The sequence below is a fragment of the Heptranchias perlo genome, chromosome 22, assembly GCF_035084215.1.
Source record: "Heptranchias perlo isolate sHepPer1 chromosome 22, sHepPer1.hap1, whole genome shotgun sequence".
NCBI lineage: Eukaryota > Metazoa > Chordata > Chondrichthyes > Hexanchiformes > Hexanchidae > Heptranchias > Heptranchias perlo.
Window position 1 is genome coordinate 16,434,295 of NC_090346.1, and position 23,625 is coordinate 16,457,919.

The 23,625-nt window shown below is 48.9% G+C and overlaps 2 protein-coding genes across 2 annotated transcripts in view; both read left to right on the forward strand.

The window, feature by feature from the left end:
- The first annotated feature begins 1,335 nt into the window (after window positions 1-1,335).
- Window positions 1,336-12,457, forward strand: ears2 (glutamyl-tRNA synthetase 2, mitochondrial). Its single transcript, XM_068003038.1, has 9 exons — window positions 1,336-1,556; window positions 2,752-2,907; window positions 3,068-3,257; window positions 3,978-4,450; window positions 4,736-4,844; window positions 6,263-6,416; window positions 7,313-7,443; window positions 9,158-9,296; window positions 10,798-12,457. The coding sequence occupies exons 1-9, from the start codon at window positions 1,397-1,399 to the stop codon at window positions 10,879-10,881; spliced, it is 1,596 nt and encodes a 531-aa protein (XP_067859139.1). The 5' UTR covers window positions 1,336-1,396; the 3' UTR covers window positions 10,882-12,457.
- A 1,177-nt stretch (window positions 12,458-13,634) lies between these two features.
- LOC137340527 (ADP-ribosylation factor-binding protein GGA1-like) overlaps window positions 13,635-23,625 on the forward strand; it is a 28,219-nt gene continuing 18,228 nt past the window's right edge. The window contains 4 exon segments of the mRNA XM_068003039.1: window positions 13,635-13,698; window positions 19,788-19,872; window positions 20,194-20,269; window positions 22,806-22,904. Coding sequence (XP_067859140.1) covers window positions 13,659-13,698; window positions 19,788-19,872; window positions 20,194-20,269; window positions 22,806-22,904 — 300 coding nt within the window. The 5' untranslated portion in view covers window positions 13,635-13,658.

The following is a 23,625-nucleotide window of genomic DNA, read 5'->3' on the forward strand; positions in this document are numbered from 1 at the left end:
CCTGCAGCACTTTCCCTGGCACACTTAGTTGGTAACACCCATCCTTGTTACAAAACAACGTGTCCTCTGACTCACGATGAGAAACGCCAGGGGTGAACTGCCCAATCATTGACTCAGTTCTACTCTTCCAACCCACTACTGGGTGAGAGGAAAGCTTCTTGCTCCAATATGGAGGATCATGGGTCAGTCAAGTACAAAATGTTTTCCACTTCTCCATATACTTTCTACTAAAAGGACTTGTATTTATACAGCACCTTTCACAACCTCAGGGCGTCCCAAAGCATTTTACAGCCAATTAAGTACTTTTGAAGTGTAGTCATTGTTGTAACCTAGGAATTGTGGCAGCCAATTTACACACAGCAAGATCCCACAAACAGCAATGTGATGATCACCAGATCATCTATTTTAGTGATGTAGATTGAGGGACACCAGGGAGAACTCACTGCTCTTCTTCAAAATAGTGCCATGGGATCTTTTCCATCCACCTGAGAGGGCAGATGGGGCCTCGGTTTAAAGTCGCATCCGAAACACGACACCCTCAACAGTGCAGCACTCACTCAGTACGGCCCTGAGAGTTTCAGTCTTGATTTTGTGCTCAGGTCTCTGCAGTGGGACTTAAACTCACAATCTTCTCAAGAGTGCTACCCACTAAGCCTTAGATGACACCCTGAAGTGTGTTGAAAGGGTAGAGAGTCATCCAGAGCTGCTCTGGCATATCGTCTGTAGGTTAACCCAAGAATGTCTGTGACAGGATGGAAATAGAACCTCCAGCCCAGCCTTGCAACCAGGAAATGTTATAGGGGATGGGAAACCAAAGCAGAAAAATAAACTACTGTAACATACATGGCTGGTGTGTGTGTGTGTGTGTGTGGTGGTCTGCAGGTTCCATAAGCCCCCTTGCCTGCCGACCAGCGCTGTCCTCCAGTACGTACAGGAAGCTCTGAAGATTCTCAAAGGACTGTATGAAGAACTTCCATTAATTAATTAATCAGCTTGGTTTGCAGCCCCTGTAAGGTATGAAGCCATGGGTCCTATAGCAGCTCCCTCCTTTCTACCACCTTCACTGTTGCTCCTCACTGGTGTTCAATACCCTCTCTCTCTCTCTCCCACTCTCTGTCTCTCTCCAATCTCTCTTTTTCCCTCTTCTTTCTCTGTCTCTTCCATTCTCTACCTATTTCTGTCCCAACTGTCTCCCCTCCCTCCAACTCTCTCTCCCCTCCCTCCTTCTCTCTGTCCCTCCCTCTCCCCTACCTAGTCAAACTGGTGGGCGGGGCCTATTGAATTGATTGACAATCCGAAGCCCCGCCCCCACTTAAAAGCGCGCGGACCGGAAGTTGTTTGCTCAGTCAGGCCCCGGGACTCAGGCTGTGCGAGCAGCTCCCGCTCCGGCTTCACGATGCTCCTGTCCTCACTGCGCCGCCGGACTCGGCAGCTGGGGGTTCAGGCCGGCGCCGTGGGGCAGAAAGCGGTACTCGGGCCGGGCCTGTTCGGGTTGGCGCGGCCTAGTGAGCGGCCGGAGAGCGGGGTGAGGGTGCGGTTCGGGCCCAGCCCCACAGGTACTGGGGGAGGGAGGGGGAGTGGGGGGAGAGAGAGAGGGGGAGTGGGGGGAGAGGTGGGAGGGAGAGCAACAGCAGCACAATCTGGTTAAATATGCACATATGAATATAATTTATGAATATTCATATATGCATATTTAATTAGGCATTAGTTATGTAAATAGGCTTGGGGCATTATTGGCTTGCAAGCCATTTACCTGGTCAGGGTTAGCGCCTCCACTGACCCCCCCCCCCACCCCCACCCCCACCCCGTGCTACCTGCCCAAATGGCAACATGGCCTGAGCCCTGCTCCCCCCTCACCCCAACTATGCCCGCCTGGCCCCCACTGCAACCTTGGCCCCCCTGTCGTCCCTCTCCCACCTTGCCCCTACCCCTGTCTCCTCCCACCCACCTTGCGCCCCCACTCCCCTGTGTGTGTACCCTCTGCTGTATTCCCATCTTCACCTGCAGAGCTAAGGGAACACCAGCTTGGCTGATGTTCCCTCCCCTGTGGCAGCTCACCCTGTGATCGGTATTTTGCTGTGCAATGGGGAGGGGGTTGTTGGTGTAACACACGGGCACCACTATCTCATCTGCCATTCCCCCCTTCCTTTGCTCCACTATTGGTGGCCGTGCCTTCCCTAAGCCCTGGAATTCCCTCCTTAACCCCCCCCCCCCCCCCAACTCCTTTAAGATGGTCCTTAAAACCTACCTTTTTGACCAACCTGTCTTAATATCTCCTTATGTGGCTCAGTGTCATTTTTTGTCTGATAATCGCTCTTGTGAAGCGCCTTGGGATGTTTTACTATGTTAAAGCTGCTATATAAATGCAAGTTGCTGATGATGTCTCTGAGTCAAACTCTGTTTTTAAAAGTTATATATTATACATATCTCACTCTAGGAGTGGCTAGATGTACACAGCAGACTTTTGCGTCTCAGCATTTGAAAAACTCATTCATGGCTTTTAAGTACAGCTATGTATCATCTGCTGTACTTGCCCAGCACCCACACTTTGGCTGATGTTTCCCCCTCCCTGACCCATCGCTACTGAGGCCGATTTTTAGCCTCTCTCGATCTGGGCTCCTTCCCAGTCTGTCTGGCTAAGGATCAAACTGGGTGGTCCATATGCCAACCGAACCACCTGGGGAGCCCCTCGGATGTGACTTGTTGAAGGGGTCTGTCTTTTAAAAATGCTGTTTTTGCTTCTTTGACCAGGCTTCCTGCACCTGGGTGGACTGCGCACTGCTCTGTACAATTACATATTCGCCAAAAAACATGGAGGCAGCTTCATCCTCCGGATAGAAGATACGGATCAGAGCCGGCTGGTACCTGGAGCAGCGGAAAACATCGAGGACGTACTGGAGTGGGCAGGTATTGTGCACAACTCTGAGCTGGGTGGAGAATAATAGACCCCTCAGTTATAATTCTCTCTCACACACCCCACCCTCAGTATAACACTCTCAGTTATGATACTCTGTCTCTGTCACACCCCACTCTCAGTATAAGAGTCTTGGTGTTACTTGTTACCCAGGTATCCCCCCTGACGAAAGCCCTCGACGAGGGGGCCTCTGTGGACCGTACCAGCAGTCGGAGCGTCTTGATTTGTACCTGAAGGCCACTGAGACTCTGATAACGAGGAACGCAGCGTATTACTGCTTCTGCAGCCCCCATCGTCTGGAACTGTTGAAGAAGGAAGCACTGAGGATGAGACAGACACCAAGGTAGGTTTGAAGCATGTGGTTACGGGGTACATTGGTCACGGATCATTTTCCTTTCCACCTGACTCCTCGCATTTGATTTTATTTGTTTGCTTGAAGGAGGAGGTTCAGCCATGATTGGATTGAATGGTGGAACAGGCTTGATGGGTTGAGTGACCTCCTCCTGTTCCTGTGTCTCCATTCTGCAAAACCTTACTGTGGGGAAACTGGAACCAGGACTCCACTCCCCCTCCATCTCCCCTGACCTTTAATGTACGGCCTGTCCTTTATTTAAGAAAGAACTTGCATATATTTCGTGACCTCAGGTCGTCCCAAAGCGCTTTACAGCCAATGAATTATTTTTGAAGTGTAATCACTATTGCAACGTAGGAAATGCAGCATTCAGTTTGCGCACAGCAAGATCCCACAAACAGCAATGTGATAATGACCAGATAATCTGTTTTAGTGATGTCGGTTGAGGGATAAATATTGGCCGGGACACCGGGGAGAACTCCCCTGCTCTTCTTCAAGTAGTGCCGTGCGATCTTTTACATCCACCTGAGAGGGCAGACGGGGCCTCGGTTTAATGTCTCATCCCGAAAGACGGCACCTCTGACAGTGCAGCACTCCCTTAGTACTGCACTGGAAGTGTTAGCCTGGATTTTGGTCTCAGGTCTCTGGAGTGGGACTTGAACCCATGACCTGCCGACTCCTCCTTTAATATGAATGCTGTATCCTTTTCAGATACGACAACCGCTGCAGGCACCTGACTTCGAAACAAATCGAGGAGAGACTGGCACAAGGATGCCCGCACGTTATCCGATTTCGCCTTGAGGAAGGTGCTGAGCCCTTCGACGATCTGGTGTACGGAGTGAACAGGCTGGTGCCAGCCAGTGTGGAGGGGGACCCTGTGATCATTAAGGCGGATGGCTTTCCGACCTATCACTTGGCGAACGTGGTCGATGACCACCGCATGAAGATCAGCCACGTTCTGCGGGGCACCGAGTGGCTCACTTCCACTGCCAAACACCTGCTGATGTACAGGGCCTTCGGCTGGGAGCCGCCAGCTTTCGCTCACCTTCCTCTCCTCCTCAATAAGGATGGCAGCAAGCTGTCCAAGCGGCAGGGGGACCTGTTCATCGAGAACTTTTCCCGGAATGGGTTCCTGCCGGAGGCTTTGCTCGACATCATCACTAACTGTGGATCCGGGTTCTCAGGTACTGTGAGTGGGGAAAGGGCTTTACTCTATCGAGAGTGTGTTGCGCAGGCTGGAGTGTGTTATACACAGGACTGCGCACAGGCTGGAGTGTGTTATATGCAGGATAGTGCCAGCTTGAGAGCAGCATAGGTGAGGCCTGGCAGCAGGCAGTTCTCCCTCCTAGTGACCTCTGTGTACAGTAGTGAGAAGACCACGGGAGAGTGGGGGGGGGTGAGAAAATGGAAAAGAAAAAGAAGTGAAGTGTGTTTGTGTGAAAATCCGTTTTTTTATTTTGTGTTTCCAGGAAATCGCCCCGGTCGGACCCTGGAAGAGCTCGTCAGCGAGTTTGATGTGACCAAGATCACAACTCACTCTGCACTCCTGGACCTTGAGAAGCTGCCGGAGTTCAACAGGTGTGTAAGTATCCGACTTTAACAGCTTTTCTCCACAGGTACTGACAGTGCGTGCCCGATTCCGTACCTGTACTATCAAGTCCTGGCTGTTAGTACCCTGGCAGTGTGTGCCCTCCCCATACTGGCAGTGTGTGCCCTCCCCATACTGACAGTGCATGCCCGATTCCGTACCTGTACTATCTTGTACCGGCAGTGTGTGCCCTTACTGGCAGTGTATATTAATTTTAGTTTAATTTTTGTTCTATCTGTTTGCACTCTTAATCTAAAAGAACCCCATCCAGAGATAAAGTTTATAAAGTTGCTGAGGAAAATGTTTGTAAATGCAGTGGGAAAGACCCCATCCGGTGTGGTACTGTTGCACAGTTTGGCTCAGTGGTTGCACTCTAGCATCTGAGTCAGAGGGTCGTGGGTTCGAGCCCCACTGTGGAGTAGAGCATATAATCTAGGCTGACATTTCAGTGCAGTACTGAGGGAGTGCTGCACTCTCGGAGGTGTACCGTCTTTTGGATAAGACGTTAAACAGAGGCCCCGTCGATCTGTACCGGTGGATGTTAAAGACCCCCTAGCACTATTCGGAGAAGAGTAGGGAGTTGTCCTGGTGTCCTGAGAAACCCACCTCCCTCAACCAACGTTCCAACATCACAACAGTGAGCGCACGTCAGAAATGCTTTTCATTGGCTGCAAAGCGCTTTGGGATGCCTGGAGGTCGTTAAAGGCGTGAAATGAATGGAAGTTCTTTTTTTAAACATTTACCTGGGTTGCTGTCTGTGGGACCTTGCTGCGGTGACTGTACTTCAAGAGCAGTTTATTGGCTGTGAAGCACTTTGGGATGTCCTGAGGATGTGTGCTATGTAAATACAAGTATGTTCTCACTGAGCCATACAGACAGATTCCTGGTCTGTACTGAGTTAGTTATTCTCAGTCCGGGGCATGTAGTTGGTCTCGTGCCCTTGGGTTAAGGAGGGTAAAAACCAGCCAGGATCCAGCCGATTGGCATGCAGTAATTCCTGCTGGAAAGTGAAAGTGGAATGGGATGCCCCCCATGAAAGAATAGCCGGACTGCTTATTGTGTCGGTTCAAACTTGAAGAGCGGCCACGCGGGTGAGGTGGCAGTGGAGGCTGTACCTCAGCATGGAGTCGGTGCCTTTTTGGGGGGGCGCGGGGGTGGGGGGAGGAAATCGAAGCAAGGAGATAATTGAAAGGATGCTGTTGTTTTTTTGGTCAGTGTGAAACCAGCTGTGGCCACTCGCTGTGAGTCGGCACAGCTGTGCAGGACCTCCTCCAGCTGGGAAGGGGTTCTGCCAGTTCAACGCAGCCTGAGAGCTGACTGTGGGCCTGGTGCTGGTCTCCCTCACCTGTTAACATTGAATGTTCAACTCCTGTCCTTACTCACCTGGGGCGTTTCCCTTGTCTGGCAGGATTCACTTGCTGCGCCGTATTGAGAGTGCCGCCTGGCGGCAGCAGTTGGTGACAGAGCTGCGGGCCCTGGTTGAGAAGGTATACGGGGAGAAGCTGAAGGACTGTGACGTTCTGCACACGGATTACTTGGAACGGGTCCTCCTGCACCGCAAGGTAGGGACACTGCTGAACCTAATCAAAAATATTTCCCCTTTCAGGGCTCCACAATCATGCCCCGGCCCAATTGCTGCAATTATATAGGGCTCTGGTGAGACCACCCCTGGAGGACTGTGTACAGTTTTGGTCTCCTTACCCAAAGAAGGATATACTTGCCTTAGATGGGGTGCAACAAAGGTTCACTGGATTGATTCCTGGGATGAGAGGGTTGTCCTATGAGGAGAGATTGAGTAGAATGGGCCTATATTCTCTGGGGGTTTAGAAGGATGAGAGGTGATCTCATTGAAACATATAAAATTCTTAGAGGGCTTGACAGGGTAGATGCTGAGAAGCTGTTTCCCCTGGCTGGAGAGTCTAGAACTAGGGATCACAGTCTCAGGATAAGGGGTCGGCCATTTAGGAAGGGATGGGGAAGAGTGTTATACCTGCCAGGGGGAGGGGGGAGAGAAAAAATGGGAGATGGGGAGGATGAGGAAAAATTTCTTCACTCAGAGGATTGTAAATCTTTGGAATTCTCTACCCCAGAGGGCTGTGGCTGCTCAGTTGTTGATTCAAGGCTGAGATCGATAGATTTTTGGACACTAAGGGAATCAAGGGATATGGGGATCGGGTGGGAAATTGGAGTTGAGGTTGAAGATCAGCCATGATCTAATTGAATGGCGGAGCAGGCTCGAGGGGCCATATGGCCAAATGCTGCTCCTATTTCTTATGTTCAAAGGCAGGTTATCTGCCCAGACTGCTAATGTGTAACAGACTGGGACAACTTCCCTGGGCCAGCCTGGACTTTCAACCCATTAGCGTGGGGAGAGTTCAGACCCAAGATCCAGCCGTGAAAGCCCAGTGTTAACGAGCTGCAAGTCTCTTAATTGTACATTTTGTTCACACACTGGCAGGGTCACATAACCCGTTTGCTGGACCTGGTGTCACCAGCCTACTCCTATCTGTGGATCCGGCCACTTGTGCCCCGTGAGCAGATCGAAAATCTGTCGGCAGAAGGAGAGAAAATCTGTAGCGTGGTTGTGCAGTAAGTGTCTGTCTGCCGTCTTCTGATTTGCCTGGACTGGAGGGTCGAGCCAGGGCTTGAGTTATATGGAGCGCACACTCATGGCACAATACTCCACATCTCCCGTGTTTTCTCTTCCCCCGCTGCGCCACTTCGCTGGGCAGGTATAGCACTCTTCCCCATTCCTCTTCACCACCCTGCCCTGGGAGGTATACAGTCCCCACTGTTTATAACGGGCGGAGATGGTGTTAATGCGATTTACCCGCTATATGCGGTGGGCGGTAAAAGCAATCATAGAATCATAGAAAATTACGGCAGAGAAGGAGGCCGTACGGCCCATCGTGTCTGTGCCGCTGCTGCGATCCCTGTGGGCTCTACCGGTCATTGAGACATGGATCAGTGTGGAATGCAGCTTCCACCCAGCTCCTGTTCTAACCTGGAGAAGCGCCAACAGAAAATGTGGGCCTGCTGCCGAAGAGAGAATCTTGGGAGAGACACAAGGCGGGAGAGACACAAGGCAGCACCGACACTTCCTGGAGTCTCTGTCCGTCTGCGCCCCTCTCCCTGTCCGTCTGCGCCCCTCTCCCTGTCCGTCTGCGCCCCTCTCCCTGTCCGTCTGCGCCCCTCTCCCTGTCCGTCTGCGCCCCTCTCCCTGTCCGTCTGCGCCCCTCTCCCTGTCCGTCTGCGCCCCTCTCCCTGTCCGTCTGCGCCCCTCTCCCTGTCCGTCTGCGCCCCTCTCCCTGTCCGTCTGCGCCCCTCTCCCTGTCCGTCTGCGTCCCTCTCCCTGTCCGTCTGCGTCTCTCTCTCTCTCTGTCCGTCTGCGTCTCTCTCTCTCTGTCCGTCTGCGTCTCTCTCTCTCTGTCCGTCTGCGTCTCTCTCTCTCTGTCCGTCTGCGTCTCTCTCTCTGTCCGTCTGCGTCTCTCTCTCTCTCTGTCCGTCTGCGTCTCTCTCTCTCTCTGTCCGTCTGCGTCTCTCTCTCTCTCTGTCCGTCTGCGTCTCTCTCTCTCTCTGTCCGTCTGCGTCTCTCTCTCTCTCTGTCCGTCTGCGTCTCTCTCTCTCTGTCCGTCTGCGTCTCTCTCTCTCTGTCCGTCTGCGTCTCTCTCTCTCTCTGTCCGTCTGCGTCTCTCTCTCTCTCTGTCCGTCTGCGTCTCTCTCTCTGTACGTCTGCGTCTCTCTCTCTCTCTGTCCGTCTGCGTCTCTCTCTCTCTCTCTCTGTCCGTCTGCGTCTCTCTCTCTCTCTCTCTGTCCGTCTGCGTCTCTCTCTCTGTCCGCCTGCGTGTCTCTCTCTCTCTCTGTCCGTCTGCGTCTCTCTCTCTCTCTCACTCTCTGTCCGTCTGTGTTTCTCTCTCTCTCTCTGTCCGTCTGTCCGCCTGCGTCTCTCTCTCTGTCCGTCTGCGTCTCTCTCTCTCTCTGTCCGTCTGCGTCTCTCTCTCTCTCTGTCCGTCTGCGTCTCTCTCTCTCTCTCTCTCACTCTCTGTCCGTCTGCGTTTCTCTCTCTCTCTCTGTCCGTCTGCGTCTCTCTCTCTCTCTCTCTCTCTCTCTGTCCGTCTGCGTCTCTCTCTCTCTCTCTCTCTTTCTGTCTGTCTCTGCCTCTTTCTCTCTGCCTGTCTCTGTCTCTGTCTTGCACACCCCCCCCCCCCCCCCCCAACCTTCTTCCAGTCCTGGCATCCTGTAAGTCAGTTTTATGAATTCAGATTTAGAATGAGCTAATTAGAACTGAGCTGTTGAATTTCAGCCTGTTCCAGGCCTGGCCGAATGGCGGTGCGACGACAGCAGAGCTGAACTCTGAACTGAGAGCTCTACAGGCACAGTTCCCAGGCACCAAGTACAGTGTGATGATGAAGCTCCTTCGACTGGCTCTAAGTGGACAGCAGGTAGGGTGCAGAGGAGATTTACCAGAATGGTACCAGGGATGAGGGACTTCAGTTATGTGGAGAGACTGGAGAAGCTGGGATTGTTCTCCTTAGAACAGAGAAGGTTAAGGGGAGATTTGATCGAGGTGTTCAAAATCATGAACAGTTTTGATGGAGTAAATAAGGAGAAACTGTTTCCAGTGTCAGAAGGGTCGGTAACCAGAGGTCACAGATTTAAGGTGATTGGCAAATGAACCAGTGGGGAGATGAGGAGAATATTTTTTACGCCACGAGTTGTTATGATCTGGAATGCTCTGTCTAAAAGGGCGGTGGAAGCAGATTTAATAGTAACTTTCAAAAGGGAATTGGATAAATACTTGAAAAGGAAAAATTTGCAAGGCTATGGGGAAAGAGCAGGGGAGTGGGATTAATTGGATAGCTCTTTCAAAGAGCTGGCATAGACTTGATGGGCCGAATGGCCGCCTCCTGTGCTGTATGATTCTCTATTCTGTCTCTAGTACTGGCACCGGTGGGTAGGGGGAGGGGACTGGGTTGAAACTTGTAAATATGGAACGGCACTGATGGCTCAGTGAGTAGATGTACCCCCCCCCATAATCCTGAGCCAATAGGACCAGGAAGTCCCAGGTCCTGACTCTGGCCCGCGCTGATTTAGCTGATCATAGCTGGCCTCAGTGTTGCAGGGTGAGGCGGGGGGGGGAACCAGCCAAGATTCCTGCTCTTGGTCTCTGTCCACTGGAGTTACAGAGGTGTAATCTCTAGGCGAGGTCAGTGGTGGGGTGAGCTGCGACACTGTCTGTGGTGGAATAGCTAGTGGAGGTTCACTAGCCAGGCTCTCTTTCATAAACAATGGTAACCTGGGCAACGTGTGCTAAAGGAAGGAAGAAAGAAAGAACTTGCATTTAAATAGCACCTTTCACGATCTCAGGATGTCCCAAAGCGCTTTACAGCCAATGAAGTACTTTTTTTTTGAAGTTTAGTCACTGTTGTAATGTAGGAAATGCGACAGCCAATTTGCTCACAGCAAGATCCCACAAACAGCACTGTGATAAATGACCAGATAATCTGTTTTAGTGATGTTGGTTGAGGGATAAATATTGGGCAGGACACTGGGGAGAACTCCCCTGCTCTTCCAATAGTGCCCTGGGATCTTTTACATTCATCTGAGGGAGCAGACGGGGCCTTGGTTTAACGTCTCATCCAAAAGACGGCACCTCCGACAGTGCAGCACTCCCTCAGTACTGCAGTGGGAGTGTCAGCCTGGATTATGTGCTTGAGTCTCTGGAGTGGGGCTTGAACCCATGACTTTCTGACTCAGAGGTGAGAGTGATACCCACTGAATCACGGCTGATACCTGGAAGATATAAGGGGAGAAAATTATTTGAGTGGGGGTAGGAGGATCTAATGGTGAACAGGATATTTTAACTAACTAAAATCGCAAGTTTTAATGTTTTTTTCATATTATTTTTGTCTCGGATCTGATTATATTTTGATTTCCTTGCAGCAAGGACCGAGTGTGGCTGAGATGATGCTGTCCTTGGGGCCTAAAGAGGTGTGTGAACGTCTGCAGCGAGCAGCCATCCATTGACCACAACAGCCTTCCTGGGACCTGTACACTTGGGAGGTCATTCCTGATGGGCCCCTCGGACTTGTATCAATGTGTTTCGCTGCTGACAGCACATCCAGGAAGGGGAAATATATATATCCAGACTTTATATACTGCTGGATGCAGCCATCTGATGTATTAACAGCCCCTCTCCAGTTTGTTACTGTACCCCTCCGGCCAGGGGAGCTGGGGGTTAATTGAGTTGCACTCGAGCAGGGAGGGGATAGACTCCCCCACTTCCGGACAGCCTGACACTTGCTTGTTCCAGGGCAGGAGTCTCAAACCGGTGGACTGTTGGACTACACGCCCCCCCCGCCCCGGGCCTTGATGGTCTGAGTGGGGTGACCCAGGCCACTCGCTCCTTGTGTTTATATTTCTTACTCGCTGATTTGTCCTGTATTGAATTTTGTACTACGGTTTGGAAATGCTGTTCCATAAATCCTAAAATCAGAACACCAAGATCTGTTAATATCATAGAATTACATAGAACGTACAGCACAGAATCAGGCCATTCGGCCCAACTGGTCCATGCTGCTGTTTATGCTCCACACGAGCCTCCTCCCACCTTTCTCCATCTCACCCTATCAACATATCCTTCTATTCCTTTCTCCCTCGTATGTTTATCGAGCTTCCCCTTAAAGGCTCTGTGTTATTCACCTCAACTACTCCTTGTGGTAGCGAGTTCCACATTCTCACCACTCTCTGGGTAAAGAAGTTTCTCCTGAATTCCCTATTGGATTTATTAGTGACTTGCTTTATATTTATGGCCCCTAGTTCCAGTCTCCCCCACAAGTGGAAACATCCTCTCTAGGTCTACCCTTTCAAACCCTTTCAGAATTCACCCCTCAGTCTTCTCTTTTCTAGAGAAAAGAGCCCCAGCCTGTTCAGTCCTTCCTGATCATTATAACCTCTCGTGCATGTGTACATATACACACACAAATTATCAGCAACATGGGAATTAAGGAGAGCAGGATTAGGTTTATTTGTGGCTCCTGAGGCTCCCCGGTCCAGAGATGGAAGATCGATCACTCTTGGACTGGAGGAAAGCACGAGTGGGAAATGTCAGTCCGGACGATAATGGAAACAGACGCCTACATTACAACCTCTCGATGAAGCCACAGAAACTTCAGCTTCTTTTCCTCTGAACCACTCCTGTTGCCCATTTCCCCTCCACAGTAAATCATGAAACGCAGAAAAAACTGATTGTATTGCCTGGTGTGTGTCTGATTTTGTAGGTAACGATGTGTACTGTAATTTGTTGAACTGTGGCATTGGATTCGCAGGCCTTGAGTTCAATCCCACCAGGGCACCTTGTGAAATATACTTCAATAAATCTGGTAATCTTCGGGCTGGCACCAGCAAAAATGACCATGAAAACCCAAACTGGCTCACTAATGCCCTGCTTGGCCTAGCCTATGTGTGACTCCAGTCCAGTGCTGGTCGACTCGATCTCCTCTGGGACAGGCAATAATTGTGGCTTTGCCAACCGTACCCCCATCCCAAGATTATTTCTCTTACCGGGGTCCATTTAAATAAAACAAAGTGTCCTCTAAACAAATATTGCTCTGATTCATAGTTGCTTCGTTATTTTGGGATAAGTCGGTGGAAATTATATAAACGATAGAGATGTCAGAAATCTGAAATAAAAACAGAAATACGCAGCGGGCACAGGCAGCATCTGAGAGAGAGAGGCTGGTTATAGTGTCTAGAACTGTCCACCTTTCATCACCTCTGGCAAAGGATCCTCCTGATATGTCAGCCCACCTTCTCTCTTTCAGACACTGGTGGGCCTATAGTGTATTTCCAGCATTTTCTAGCTTTATAGCCTCGTGTGGCAAAATGTTTGAAGTGTGGAATTTTTTTGTTTTTTTTCCCAGCTGTCTCTGCTCTTGCTTTTTGTGTGTCTGTCTCTTAGGCTTGGTCTCTCTTTCTGCCTTTCTCTGACTCTTGGTTAGTCTGTCACTCTTGATCTGTCTATCATGCTCTCTCAGGTTGTCATTCTCTCTCCCTGCCAGTCACTGTCCGCCTGCCAGTCACTCGCTCTGTCTCTCCGTCTGTCAGTCTTTGGCTTGGTCTGTCGGTCTCTCTTCTCCGTCTCCATATAAGTTTCTTTTTTTGTGTCTTGATCTGTCAGTATGTGTGTGTGTGTGTGTCTATCTCTTTCAGTTTTTCGCTCTCACTTGGTCAGTTCTTGCACAGTTGATGAGCTCCCATGAGGAGTGGTCACTCGGGTGAGTAGTAGAGTTAGCAGCACCCTGGATCTCTGCCAGCTAGAGGGCAGCACTTTGAAGGGGGGGGGGGGAGAGATTGGCAGCGTCTACGCCCTCTCTTCTCCCCTGTATTACTCTGGTGCCAGCTGTGATGGTGGGGGAGGGGATTTGTAGGTAGAATTCTTCCCAGAGCCACTTCCATGCCTTGGGGACAGACCCTCTGCTGGGACCCCCTGGGATGGGGACAGACCCTCTACTGGGACCACCAGGAATGGGGACAGAGCCTGTGCTGGGACTCCCTGGGAAGGGGACAGACTCTGTGCTGGGACCCCCTGAGTTGGGGACAGACCTTGTGCTGGGACCCCCTGAGTTGGGGACAGACCCTGTGATGGGACCCCCCCAGGGATGGGGACAGACCTTGTGATGGGACCCCTAGGGATGGGGACATACCCTAGGCTCCGGCCTGTCCCCCAGGTTGGTGTTTCTTTAAAAGGGGCGGTGCGGTTGTTGCTAGGCCGGTAGGGGAGGAGCTGGATCCGGGCCCGAGAGATGGCGGCAGAGGAAGGAGAGACTTTGGAGTCCTGGTTGAGTGAGTGTGAGCGGGCCCGGCCCGGGGAGTGGGAGAGCGGGGGACTGGGTCTGGCTCTGCCCCTGAGTTTGGTTCAGGCTCCTGCTCTGATACATTGTAGCGGCTGTGGATACTTTATAGCCGGTGGCCGGGGAGGGAGCGCCCGCGAGTGTGGGTCAGGCGCTTTATAAGTTATTTTTTAGCGTAAAACCCTATGGTCAGGGAGGGAGTTTGGAGGGAGGGAGGGGGGGGGGGGGGTCTGAGCCTGTGAATCAAACATACAGGAATTGAGAGAGAATGAGAGGAACAGGAAGAGAAGCAAAAGGAGGGTAACTCAGCAAGCAACTGACAGGTGTCCGTTACCAGGGCTGTCTGGTGTGCCCCGGGTTGTTAAGAAAGACTTTATTTATATAGCGCCTTTCAGGACCTCCTGATGTCCCAAAGCGCTTTACAGCCAATGAAGTACTTTTTGAAGTGCAGTCACTGTTGTAATGTAGGAAATGCGGCAGCCAATTTGTGCACAGCAAGATCCCAAAAACAGCAATGAGATACATGATCTCACAATCTGTTTTAGTGATGTTGGTTGAGGGATAAATATTGGCCAGGACATCATCTTCGAATAGTGCCATGGGATCTTTTATGTCCACCTGAGGGCAGACGGGGCCTTAGTTTTATGTCTCTTCTGAAAGACGGCACCTCCGACAGTGTAGCACTCCCTCGGTACTGCACTAGGAATGTCAGCCTGGAACATGGGCTCAACTTTCTGGAGTGGGACTTGAACCTTTCTGACTCAGAGGCAAGAGTGTTACGCAGTTGTCGTGCTATGGTCAGATTTACCAGGGTTGGGGGGGTTTCCCATATCTGGCTGGTGCCCTGGTCCTGATGCCATGACCGTTAATCTGTCCTGGATCCCACAATCCTCTGCCCATACAGTGACCTGTTGCCCAAGAGGCCTCAGTTTTGCTTAAAACATTCTCCAAGGCTGTGAAATTTGTGGTTTGTCAACGCTCATCTACTCTGAATTTGATTTGACATTTTGGGGATTGGGGGGGGGGGGCAGAGAAAGATGTTTGTTTTAAAACGCTACTGCTGTGCCTTTCTGATGAAGGAAGTGAACTGAGAATTACATTAACCCAGTATGTGTGTGTGTGTAGTTCCTGAAATTGGCTGATCAGGAAGTCATGGGTGAAGTCACAAGACCAGTGCAGTGCCATGTGACTGTGACATCGTGTCTCACTACCGTCAGTATTGTTTGATACAGAATGTCTGCTGTGACAGTGTTGTCCAATGGAAATCACTGATTTTAGTAGAAATCACTTACACACAATACAGGTAAATGGAATAAAAACAGAAAATGCTGGAGAAGCTCAGCAAGTCAGGCAGCATCTGTGGAGAAAGAAAGAGTTAACGTTTCAGGTCGAAGACCTTGCGTCAGAACTGGAAGATGTTAAAAGAGATAAAGTTTTTAAGCAAGTACAGAGCCAGGGAAAGGGGGGAGGAAAGGACAAAAGGGAAGGTCTGTGATAGGGTGGAGGGCAGGAGTGATTAAATGACAAAAAGGATGATGGTGCGAGGCATGGAGGGTGGTAATGGGATAAGTAAAGAAACAAAAGGTTTCCTCCAAATAAAAGATGTTGCCATGGGAACCCAGCTATGCCTGCCTTTTTGTGGGATATGTGGAACATTCCTTGTTCCAGTCCTACTCAGGTCCCCTCCCTCACCTCTTTTTCCGGTACATTGATGACTGTATCGGTGCCGTTTCCTGCTCTCGCCCCGAATTGGAAAATTTCATCAACTTTGCTTTCAATTTCCACCCTTCACTCACCTTCACATGGTCCATCTCTGACTCTTCCCTTTCCCTCCTCGACTTCTCTATCTCCATTTCTGGGGATAGGCTGTCAACCAATATCTATTGTAAGCCCACCAACTCCCACAGCTACCTTGATTACACTTCCTCCCACCCCGCCTCCTGTAAGGACTCTATTCCGTTCTCCCAGTTTCTCCATCTCCATCGCATCTGTTCTGACGATGCCACCTTCCACACCAGTGCTTCTGATATGTCTTCCTTTTTCCTCAACTGAGGATTCCCCTCCACCGTAGTTGACAGGACCCTCGACCGTGTCCGTCCCATTTCCTGCACTTCTGCCCTCACCCCTTCCTCTCCCTCCCAGAGCCATGATAGGGTCCCCCTTGTCCTCACCTTCCACCCCACCAGCCTCCACATTCAACGTATCATCTTCCACCATTTCCACCACCTCCAACGTGATCGCACCACCAAACACATCTTCCCCTTCTCTCCCCTTTCAGCATTCAGCTGCCTGACTTGCTGAGCTTCTCCAGCATTTTCTGTTTTTATTTAAGAAACAAAAGATGGGTCTAGAGGAGCTGTAAATGGCAGCAGCAGAACCATTACCAGCACCCGCTGACCGAAAAAATGGGAGCAGTGGTTATGATCTGAAGTTATTGAAATCACTGTTGAGTCCGGACTGGAGAAGCTCAGCAAGTGAGGCCACGTGTACTCCACGTGTGTATAGAGAATAAATTGTGTGTTCCTGTTGCAGTTTAACGGCATGTGATAACAGAAAGAACTTTAAAAACTTGAAGCACAGACTCCATCCAAATAAACCGATAAGGATCTAACTCTGAATCACCATTTCAGGAGAAAAAAAGTTGTGTTGCTCTGGCAGTGTGGAACATTCAGTGCCAACATGTAACAGAGAGACAAAGTGAAACTAGTACCAGGAATATGCATGGCTCGCTGGCTGGTATGGGTGTGGAGCAGGCGGCCCATGTTAAAGAACAGTCAATTCATTGTATATTCCTGACACTGTGCTCCTGCAGGGTTATTCCCCCATCACCCAGAATAAACCTAAGGAATCTTACAACACCAGGTTATAGTCCAACTGTTTTATTTGAAAATCACAAGCTTTCGGAGGCTTTCTCCTTCGTCAGGTGCCGTTTCCTGCTCTCGCCCCGAATTCTCGCTCACCTGACGAAGGAGAAAGCCTCCGAAAGCTTGTGATTTTCAAATAAAACAGTTGGACAATAACCTGTTGTTGTAAGATTCCTTACATTTGTCAACCCCAGTCCATCACCGGCATCTCCACATCAGATAAACCTGTGGTCAAAGTAACATGTGAGACATCCACCAGTCTGAGCGAGTCACTTAAGGGCTGCGCGTGGAGCCGGAGGATTGGCTGGAAGACCCCCAGGTGTGCACTGGACCTCCAAGTGCAGGTGTCAGCCGTGGCTCAATGGACAGCACTCTCGTCTCCGAGTCAGAAGGTTGTGGGTTCAAGCCCCACACTGGTGACTTGAGCACAAAATCAAGGCTGACACTCCAGTGCCAGTACTGGGGGAGTGCTGCACTGTCAGAGGTGCTGTCTTTCTGATGTGATGTTAAACCAAGGGCCCATCTGCCCTCTCAGGTGGATGTAAAAGATCCCACTGCACTTTTCGAAGAAGAGGAGGGGAGTTCTCCCCGGTGTCCTGGCCAATATTTATCCCTCAGCCAATGTCACTAAAACAGATTATCAGGTCATGATCACATTGCTGTTTGTGGGATCTTGCTGTGCGCAAATTGGCTGTTGCATTTCCTACATTAAAACAGTGACCACAAATCAAGAAGTACTTCATTGGCTGTAAAGTGCTTTGGGATGTCTTGAGGTCATGAAAGGCTCAATATAAATGCAAGTCTTTCTTTTAATCAGCTAAAACCACACACAGCAGAGCACTGGCAAGCTCCCCACTTTGGAAATGGCCGGAGACAGGTGGGAAGAATCCCAATTTTTTTTGTTTTATCCGCTCCTCCAGGTCTTGTTAATGATTCAAGTTTCACTGGCACATCAACAGTGTCACGGAGTATGGCGGACCACTGATCTCGGGGACCGGAATACCAAGTCTGGTTCCAAAGTCCTGAGTCAGGGCCCGAAGTGACATCTATATATTATTTCAGCATCGTTCTCACAGACTCACCACCTTAATGTGTAATGTGTAACTCACTCCTGGGAATCTGTTGTTCTATATATAAACCACCCAGCCACTCGATTAGATTCCAGCCTGTAACACTCCCGGCAATCTGTTGTTCTATATATAAACCATCAAGTATGATGGTTCTACAAGTATGTAAAAAGGAAGAGAGTAGCAAAAGTAAAAGTGGGTCCCTTAGAGACTGAGACAGGAGAAATTATAATGGGGAATAAGGAAATGGCAGAGACATTGAACAAATATTTTGTATCTGTCTTCTCAGTAGAAGACACAAAACATACCAGACACGGTGGGGAACCAAGGGTCTAATGAGAGTGAGGAACTTAAAGTAGTTAATATTAGTAAAGAAAAAGTACTGGAGAAATTAATGGCACTAAAAGTCGACAAATCCCCTGGACCTGATGGCCTACATTCTAGGGTTCTAAAAGAGGTGGCTGCAGAGATAGTGAATGCATTGGTTGTGATCTTCCCCAGATTCTAGAACAGTCCCAGCAGATTGGAAGGTAGCAAATGTAACACCGCTATTCAAGAAGGGAGGGCGAGAGAAAACAGGGAACTATAGGCTAGTTAGCCTGACATCAGTGGTCGGGAAAATGCTGAAATCTATTATTATTAAGGATGTGGTAACAGGGCACTTAGAAAATCATAATATGATTAGGCAGAGTCAGCATGGTTTTATGAAAGGGAAATCTTGTTTGACAAATTTATTAGAGTTTTTTGAGGATATAACAGCAGGGTAGATAAAGGGGAACCTGTGGATGAAGTATATTTGGATTTGCAAAAGGCATTCGATAAGGTGCCACACGTAAGGTTGTTACACAAGATAAGGGCTCATGGGGTTGGGGGTAATGTATTAGCATGGATAGAGGATTGGTTAAAGGACAGAAAACGGAGTAGGAATAAACGGGTCATTTTCAGGTTGGCAGGCTGTAACTAGTGGGGTGCCACAAGGATCAGTGCTTGGGCCTCAGCTATTTACAATCTATATTAATGACTTAGATGAAGGGACCGAGTGCAATGTATCCAAGTTTGCTAACGATACAAAGCTAGATGGGAAAGTTAGCTGTGAGGATGCAAAGAGGCTACAAAGGAATATAGACAGGTTAAGTAAGTGGGCAAGAAGGTGGCAGATGGAGTATAATGTGGGGAAATGTGAGATTATTCACTTTGGTAGGAAGAATAGAAAAACAGAATATTTTTTAAATGGTGAGGAACTATTAAATGTTGGTGTTCAGAGCGTTTTGGGTGTCCTTGTACAAGAAACACAGAAAGTTAGCAAGCAGGTACAGCAAGCAATTAGGAAGGCAAATGGAATGTTAGCCTTTATTGCAGGGGGTTGGAGTACAAGAATAAGAAGGTTTTGCTGCAATTGTACAGGGATTTGGTGAGACCTCATCTGGAGTACTGTGTACAGTTTTGGTCTCCTTATCTAAGGAAGGATATACTTGCCTTAGAGGCGGTGCAACGAAGGTTCACTAGATTAATTCCTAGGATAAGAGGGTTGTCCAATGAGGAGAGATTGAGTAAAATGGGCCTATACTCTATGGAGTTTAGAAGACTGAGAGGTGATCTCATTGAAACATATAAGATTCTGAGAGGGCTTGACAGGGTAGATGCTGAGAGGCTGTTTCCCTTGGCTGGAGAGTCTAGAACTAGAGGGCACAGTCTCAGGATAAGGGGTCGGCCATTTAGACTGAGATGAGGAGGAATTTCTTCACTCAGAGTTGTAAATCACAGAGGGCTGTGGATGCTGAGTCATTGAATATATTCAAGGCTGAGATGGATAGATTTTTGCACTCTAGAGGAATCAAGGGACGTGGGGATCAGGCGGGAAAGTGGAGTTGAGGTCAAAGATCAGCCATGATCTAATTGAATGGTGGAGCAGGCTCGAGGGGCCGTATGGCCTACTCCTGCTCCTATTTCTTACGTTCAAAACCCTCGATTAGATTCCAGCCTGTAACTCACTCCCGTGTATCCATTATTCTATATACAAACCTCCCAAACCCCGCGATTAGATTCCAGCCTGTAACTCACTCCTGGTAATCTGTTATTCTTTATATGACCATTGCAGCCTAAATATTTCTGGTACAATTATGAGTCTGTGTGTGTTTTTCCTTTTGAAGATAAGGCAACCAACCCGCTAAACACTGAGGAGAAATGGGAACACATCAAAGGATTCTGCGATCAGGTCAACCTGGAGCTGGAGGGGTAAGAGGAGGTCTGGGAGGGGCTTGCATTTGTTTGGAAGCAGAGACAGACAGCTGGTCATTAAAGTAACTTCATTATAAGGAGTGCTTGTATCTTTTTCATGAGATGTGCCAAGTGGTAGTTTGCAGTTTGGATCATTATTTTCCCTCCTTCCAGGGTCACTGGAGAATTAGAAATGATATAACCATCATGGCGGATTTAACGGGAGGACACTTTAAGTGAGGGCACGTGGTGGTGGTGGGATGCCCACTTTGTATAGAAAGGTATTAACGGAAAAATGTGAATGAGCGACAATCGAGATGTAAAATCCTCTGTCTTCAGCCCACAGATTGCAACTCGCCTTTTGGGTCACAAAATCCAGTCGCCACAAGAAAGGGAGGCATTATACGCATTAACGGTGAGATTATCCACTGATTATAGTGAGCGAATGGAGTTCATAATTTTACACAGAACTGTTTAATTACCAGCAGCATAAAAGCTTGAATACACGTCCCATCAGGACAGGTTGCAGCACGGGTTAGATACAGAGTAAAGCTCCTCTACACTGTCCCATCAAACACTCCCAGGGCAGGTACAGCACGGGTTAGATACAGAGTAAAGCTCCCTCTACACTGTCCCATCAAACACTCCCAGGGCAGGTACAGCACGGGTTAGATACAGAGTAAAGCTCCCTCTACACTGTCCCATCAAACACTCCCAGGGCAGGTACAGCACGGGTTAGATACAGAGTAAAGCTCCCTCTACACTGTCCCATCAAACACTCCCAGGGTAGGTACAGCACGGGTTAGATACAGAGTAAAGCTCCCTCTACACTGTCCCATCAAACACTCCCAGGGTAGGTACAGCACGGGTTAGATACAGAGTACCAGTCTGGAATTACAGACCAGTTAGCCTAACATCAGTAGTGGGGAAAATGCTAGAGTCTATTATAAAAGATGTGATAACAGAGCACTTGGAGGCATTAATGGGATTGAACAAAGTCAGCATGGGTTTATGAAAGGGGAATCATGCTTGACAAATCTACTGGAGTTTTTTGAGGAGGTAACTGGTAGAATAGATAGGGAAGAACCAGTGGATGTGGTGTATTTGGATTTTCAGAAGGATTTTGATAAGATCCCACACAAGAGGTTAGTGTGCAAAATTAACGCACATGGGATTGGGGGGAATATACTGGCATGGATTGAGACAGACAGGAAACAGAGAGTAGGAATAAACGGGTCTTTTTCCGGGTGGCAGGCTGTGACTAGTGGGGTACCGCAGGGATCAGTGCTTGGGCCCCAGCTACTTACAATATATATCAATGATTTGGATGAGGGAACTAAATGTAACATTTCCAAGTTTGCAGATGACACAAAGCTGGGGTGGAATGTGAGCTGTGAGGAGGATGCAATGAGGCTCCAATGTGATTTAGACAAGTTGGGTGAGTGGGCAAGAACATGGCAGATGCAGTATAATGTGGATAAATGTGAGGTTATCCACTTTGGTTGTAAAAACAGAAAGGCAGATTATTATCTGAATGGTGATAGATTGGGAAAAGGGGAGGTGCAACGAGACCTGGGTGTCCTTGTACACCAGTCGCTGAAAGCGAGCATTCAGGTGCAGCAAGCAGTTAGGCAGGCGAATGGTATGTTGGTGTTCATTGCAAGAGGATTTGAGTACAGGAGCAGGGATGTCTTACTGCAGTTATACAGGGCCTTGGTGAGACCACATCTGGAGTATTGTGTGTAGTTTTGGTCTCAATATCTGAGGAAGGATGTCCTTGCCATGGAGGGAGTGCAACGAAGGTTTACCAGACTGATTCCTGGGATGGCAGGACTGACACATGAGGAGAGATTGGGTCGACTAGGCCTATATTCACTAGAGTTTAGAAGAATGAGAGGTGATCTCATTGAAACATATAAAATTCAAACAGAACTAGACAGACTAGATGCAGGGAGGATGTTCCTGATGTCTGGGGAGTCCAGAATCAGGGGTCACAGTCTCAGGATACGAGGTATGCCATTTAGAACTGAGATGAGGAGAAATTTCTTCACTCGAAGGGTGGTGAACCTGTGGAATTCTCTACCACAGAAGGCAGTGGAGGCCAAGCCATTAGATGTATTCAAGAAGGAGATAGATATATTTCTTAATGCTAAAGGGATTAAAGGATATGGGGAAAAAGCGGGAACAGGGTACTGAGTTAGACGATCAGCTATGACCATTTTGAATGGCGGAGCAGGCCCGAAGGGCCGAATGGCCTACTCTTGCTCCTATTTTCTATGTTTCTATACAGAGTAAAGCTCCCTCCACACTGTCCCATCAAACACTCCCAGGGCAGGTACAGAGTAAAGCTCCCTCTACATTCATTCTCCTCCTCTCAATGCAAAAAGATGTCATAGGAACATACGAATTGCTAGACGAGAAAAGGACCATGATCCATCAATAGCAACAACATGCATTGATATAGCGCCTTTGGAGGGGCACAGAGATCTTGGAGGGTTGTCGGGCTGGAGAAGGTTACAGTGATAGGGAGGAGCGAGGCCGTGGAGGGATTTGAAAACAAGGATGAGAATTTTACCATCGATTTCACCTTCTACCATCCCGGTAATCGCAATAATGGAATTGTTGACTAATCGTAGCAATCAATCTCGATCAATGAGTCTATAACAGACCCAGAGGTGAGGAAAATCCCCAGTGGTGGAGTTTCGGGAACCTGTTCCTCCCGAGCCTGTTACACTCACCACGTCATGTCTCGAATTACTCCTATACGATATGCAGAAATGTAATTTTCTGAAAGACGTTGATCTAATTTGGATGAATCAGCACTAACTGTTCCCACCCTCGCCCCAGGGAGCCTGGTCCATGGATTAGCCACTCACCCACCGTGTGGAGCAGTTGGTGGTTTGGTGTTTTGTGTGCGGAGAGTTTGTTGATTTGATCTTCTGTTTCTACAGGTGTTGGAGACCTGCATGAACAACTGTGGCAAACGGTTTCAGAACGAAGCTGGGAAATTTCGATTTTTAAACGATCTAATTAAAGTCTTATCACCAAAGGTACCTGCAGAATGCATCCTTGATCAATATTGTACCTTTGAGTCTCGATGCTAACAGTAAATGTTATGGTACATTCGGGGTACCTGCAGAATGCATCCTTGACCAATATTGTACCTTTGAGTCTCGATGCTAACAGTAAATGTTATGGTACATTCTTGTCCAATTTTCTTAGTTTGCCTGTGTGAGAGTTCCAGATTTCCACTCCCCTTTGTGTGAAGAAATGCTTCCCGACATCACCCCTGATTGGCCCAGCTTTAATTTTAAGATTAGTCCCCCTTGTTCTGGACTCCCCCCACCAGAGGAAATATTTTCTCTCTATCTACCCTATCAAATCCTTTATTCATCTTAAACAGCTCGATTAGATCACCCCCTTAATCTTCTAAACTCAAGGGAATACAAGCTTAGTTTATGCAACCTGTCCTCATAATTTAACTCTTTAAGCCCTGGTATAATTTTGGTAAATCTGTGCTGCACCCTCTCTAAGGCCAATACATCCTTCCTGAAGTGTGGTGCCCAGAACTGAACACAGTACACAAGCTGCGGTCTAACCAGTGCCCCTCCAGCCCCCTCAGAAATTGCCAAGTCCACCCCTTGCTGACAGGGTTTGCCCACAAAAGGTGGGCTGTTTTGAGCAGAGGCGATCCACTGGGATGACGTATCTTTCTCTCTGGCAGGCTGGGGTCACCAGGATTTCACTGAGAGTGTTCAGATATGTTACAGG

What these genes read in the sequence shown, in the direction of transcription:
- ears2 (XM_068003038.1), top strand. Translation starts at nt 1,397, where the DNA reads ATGCTCCTGTCCTCACTGCGCCGCCGGACTCGGCAGCTGGGGGTTCAG. An exon ending in GGACGTACTGGAGTGGGCAG is followed by an intron (nt 2,908 to 3,067) that starts GTATTGTGCACA and finishes CTTGTTACCCAG; the next exon opens with GTATCCCCCCTGACGAAAGC. An exon ending in TGGCTCTAAGTGGACAGCAG is followed by an intron (nt 9,297 to 10,797) that starts GTAGGGTGCAGA and finishes ATTTCCTTGCAG; the next exon opens with CAAGGACCGAGTGTGGCTGA.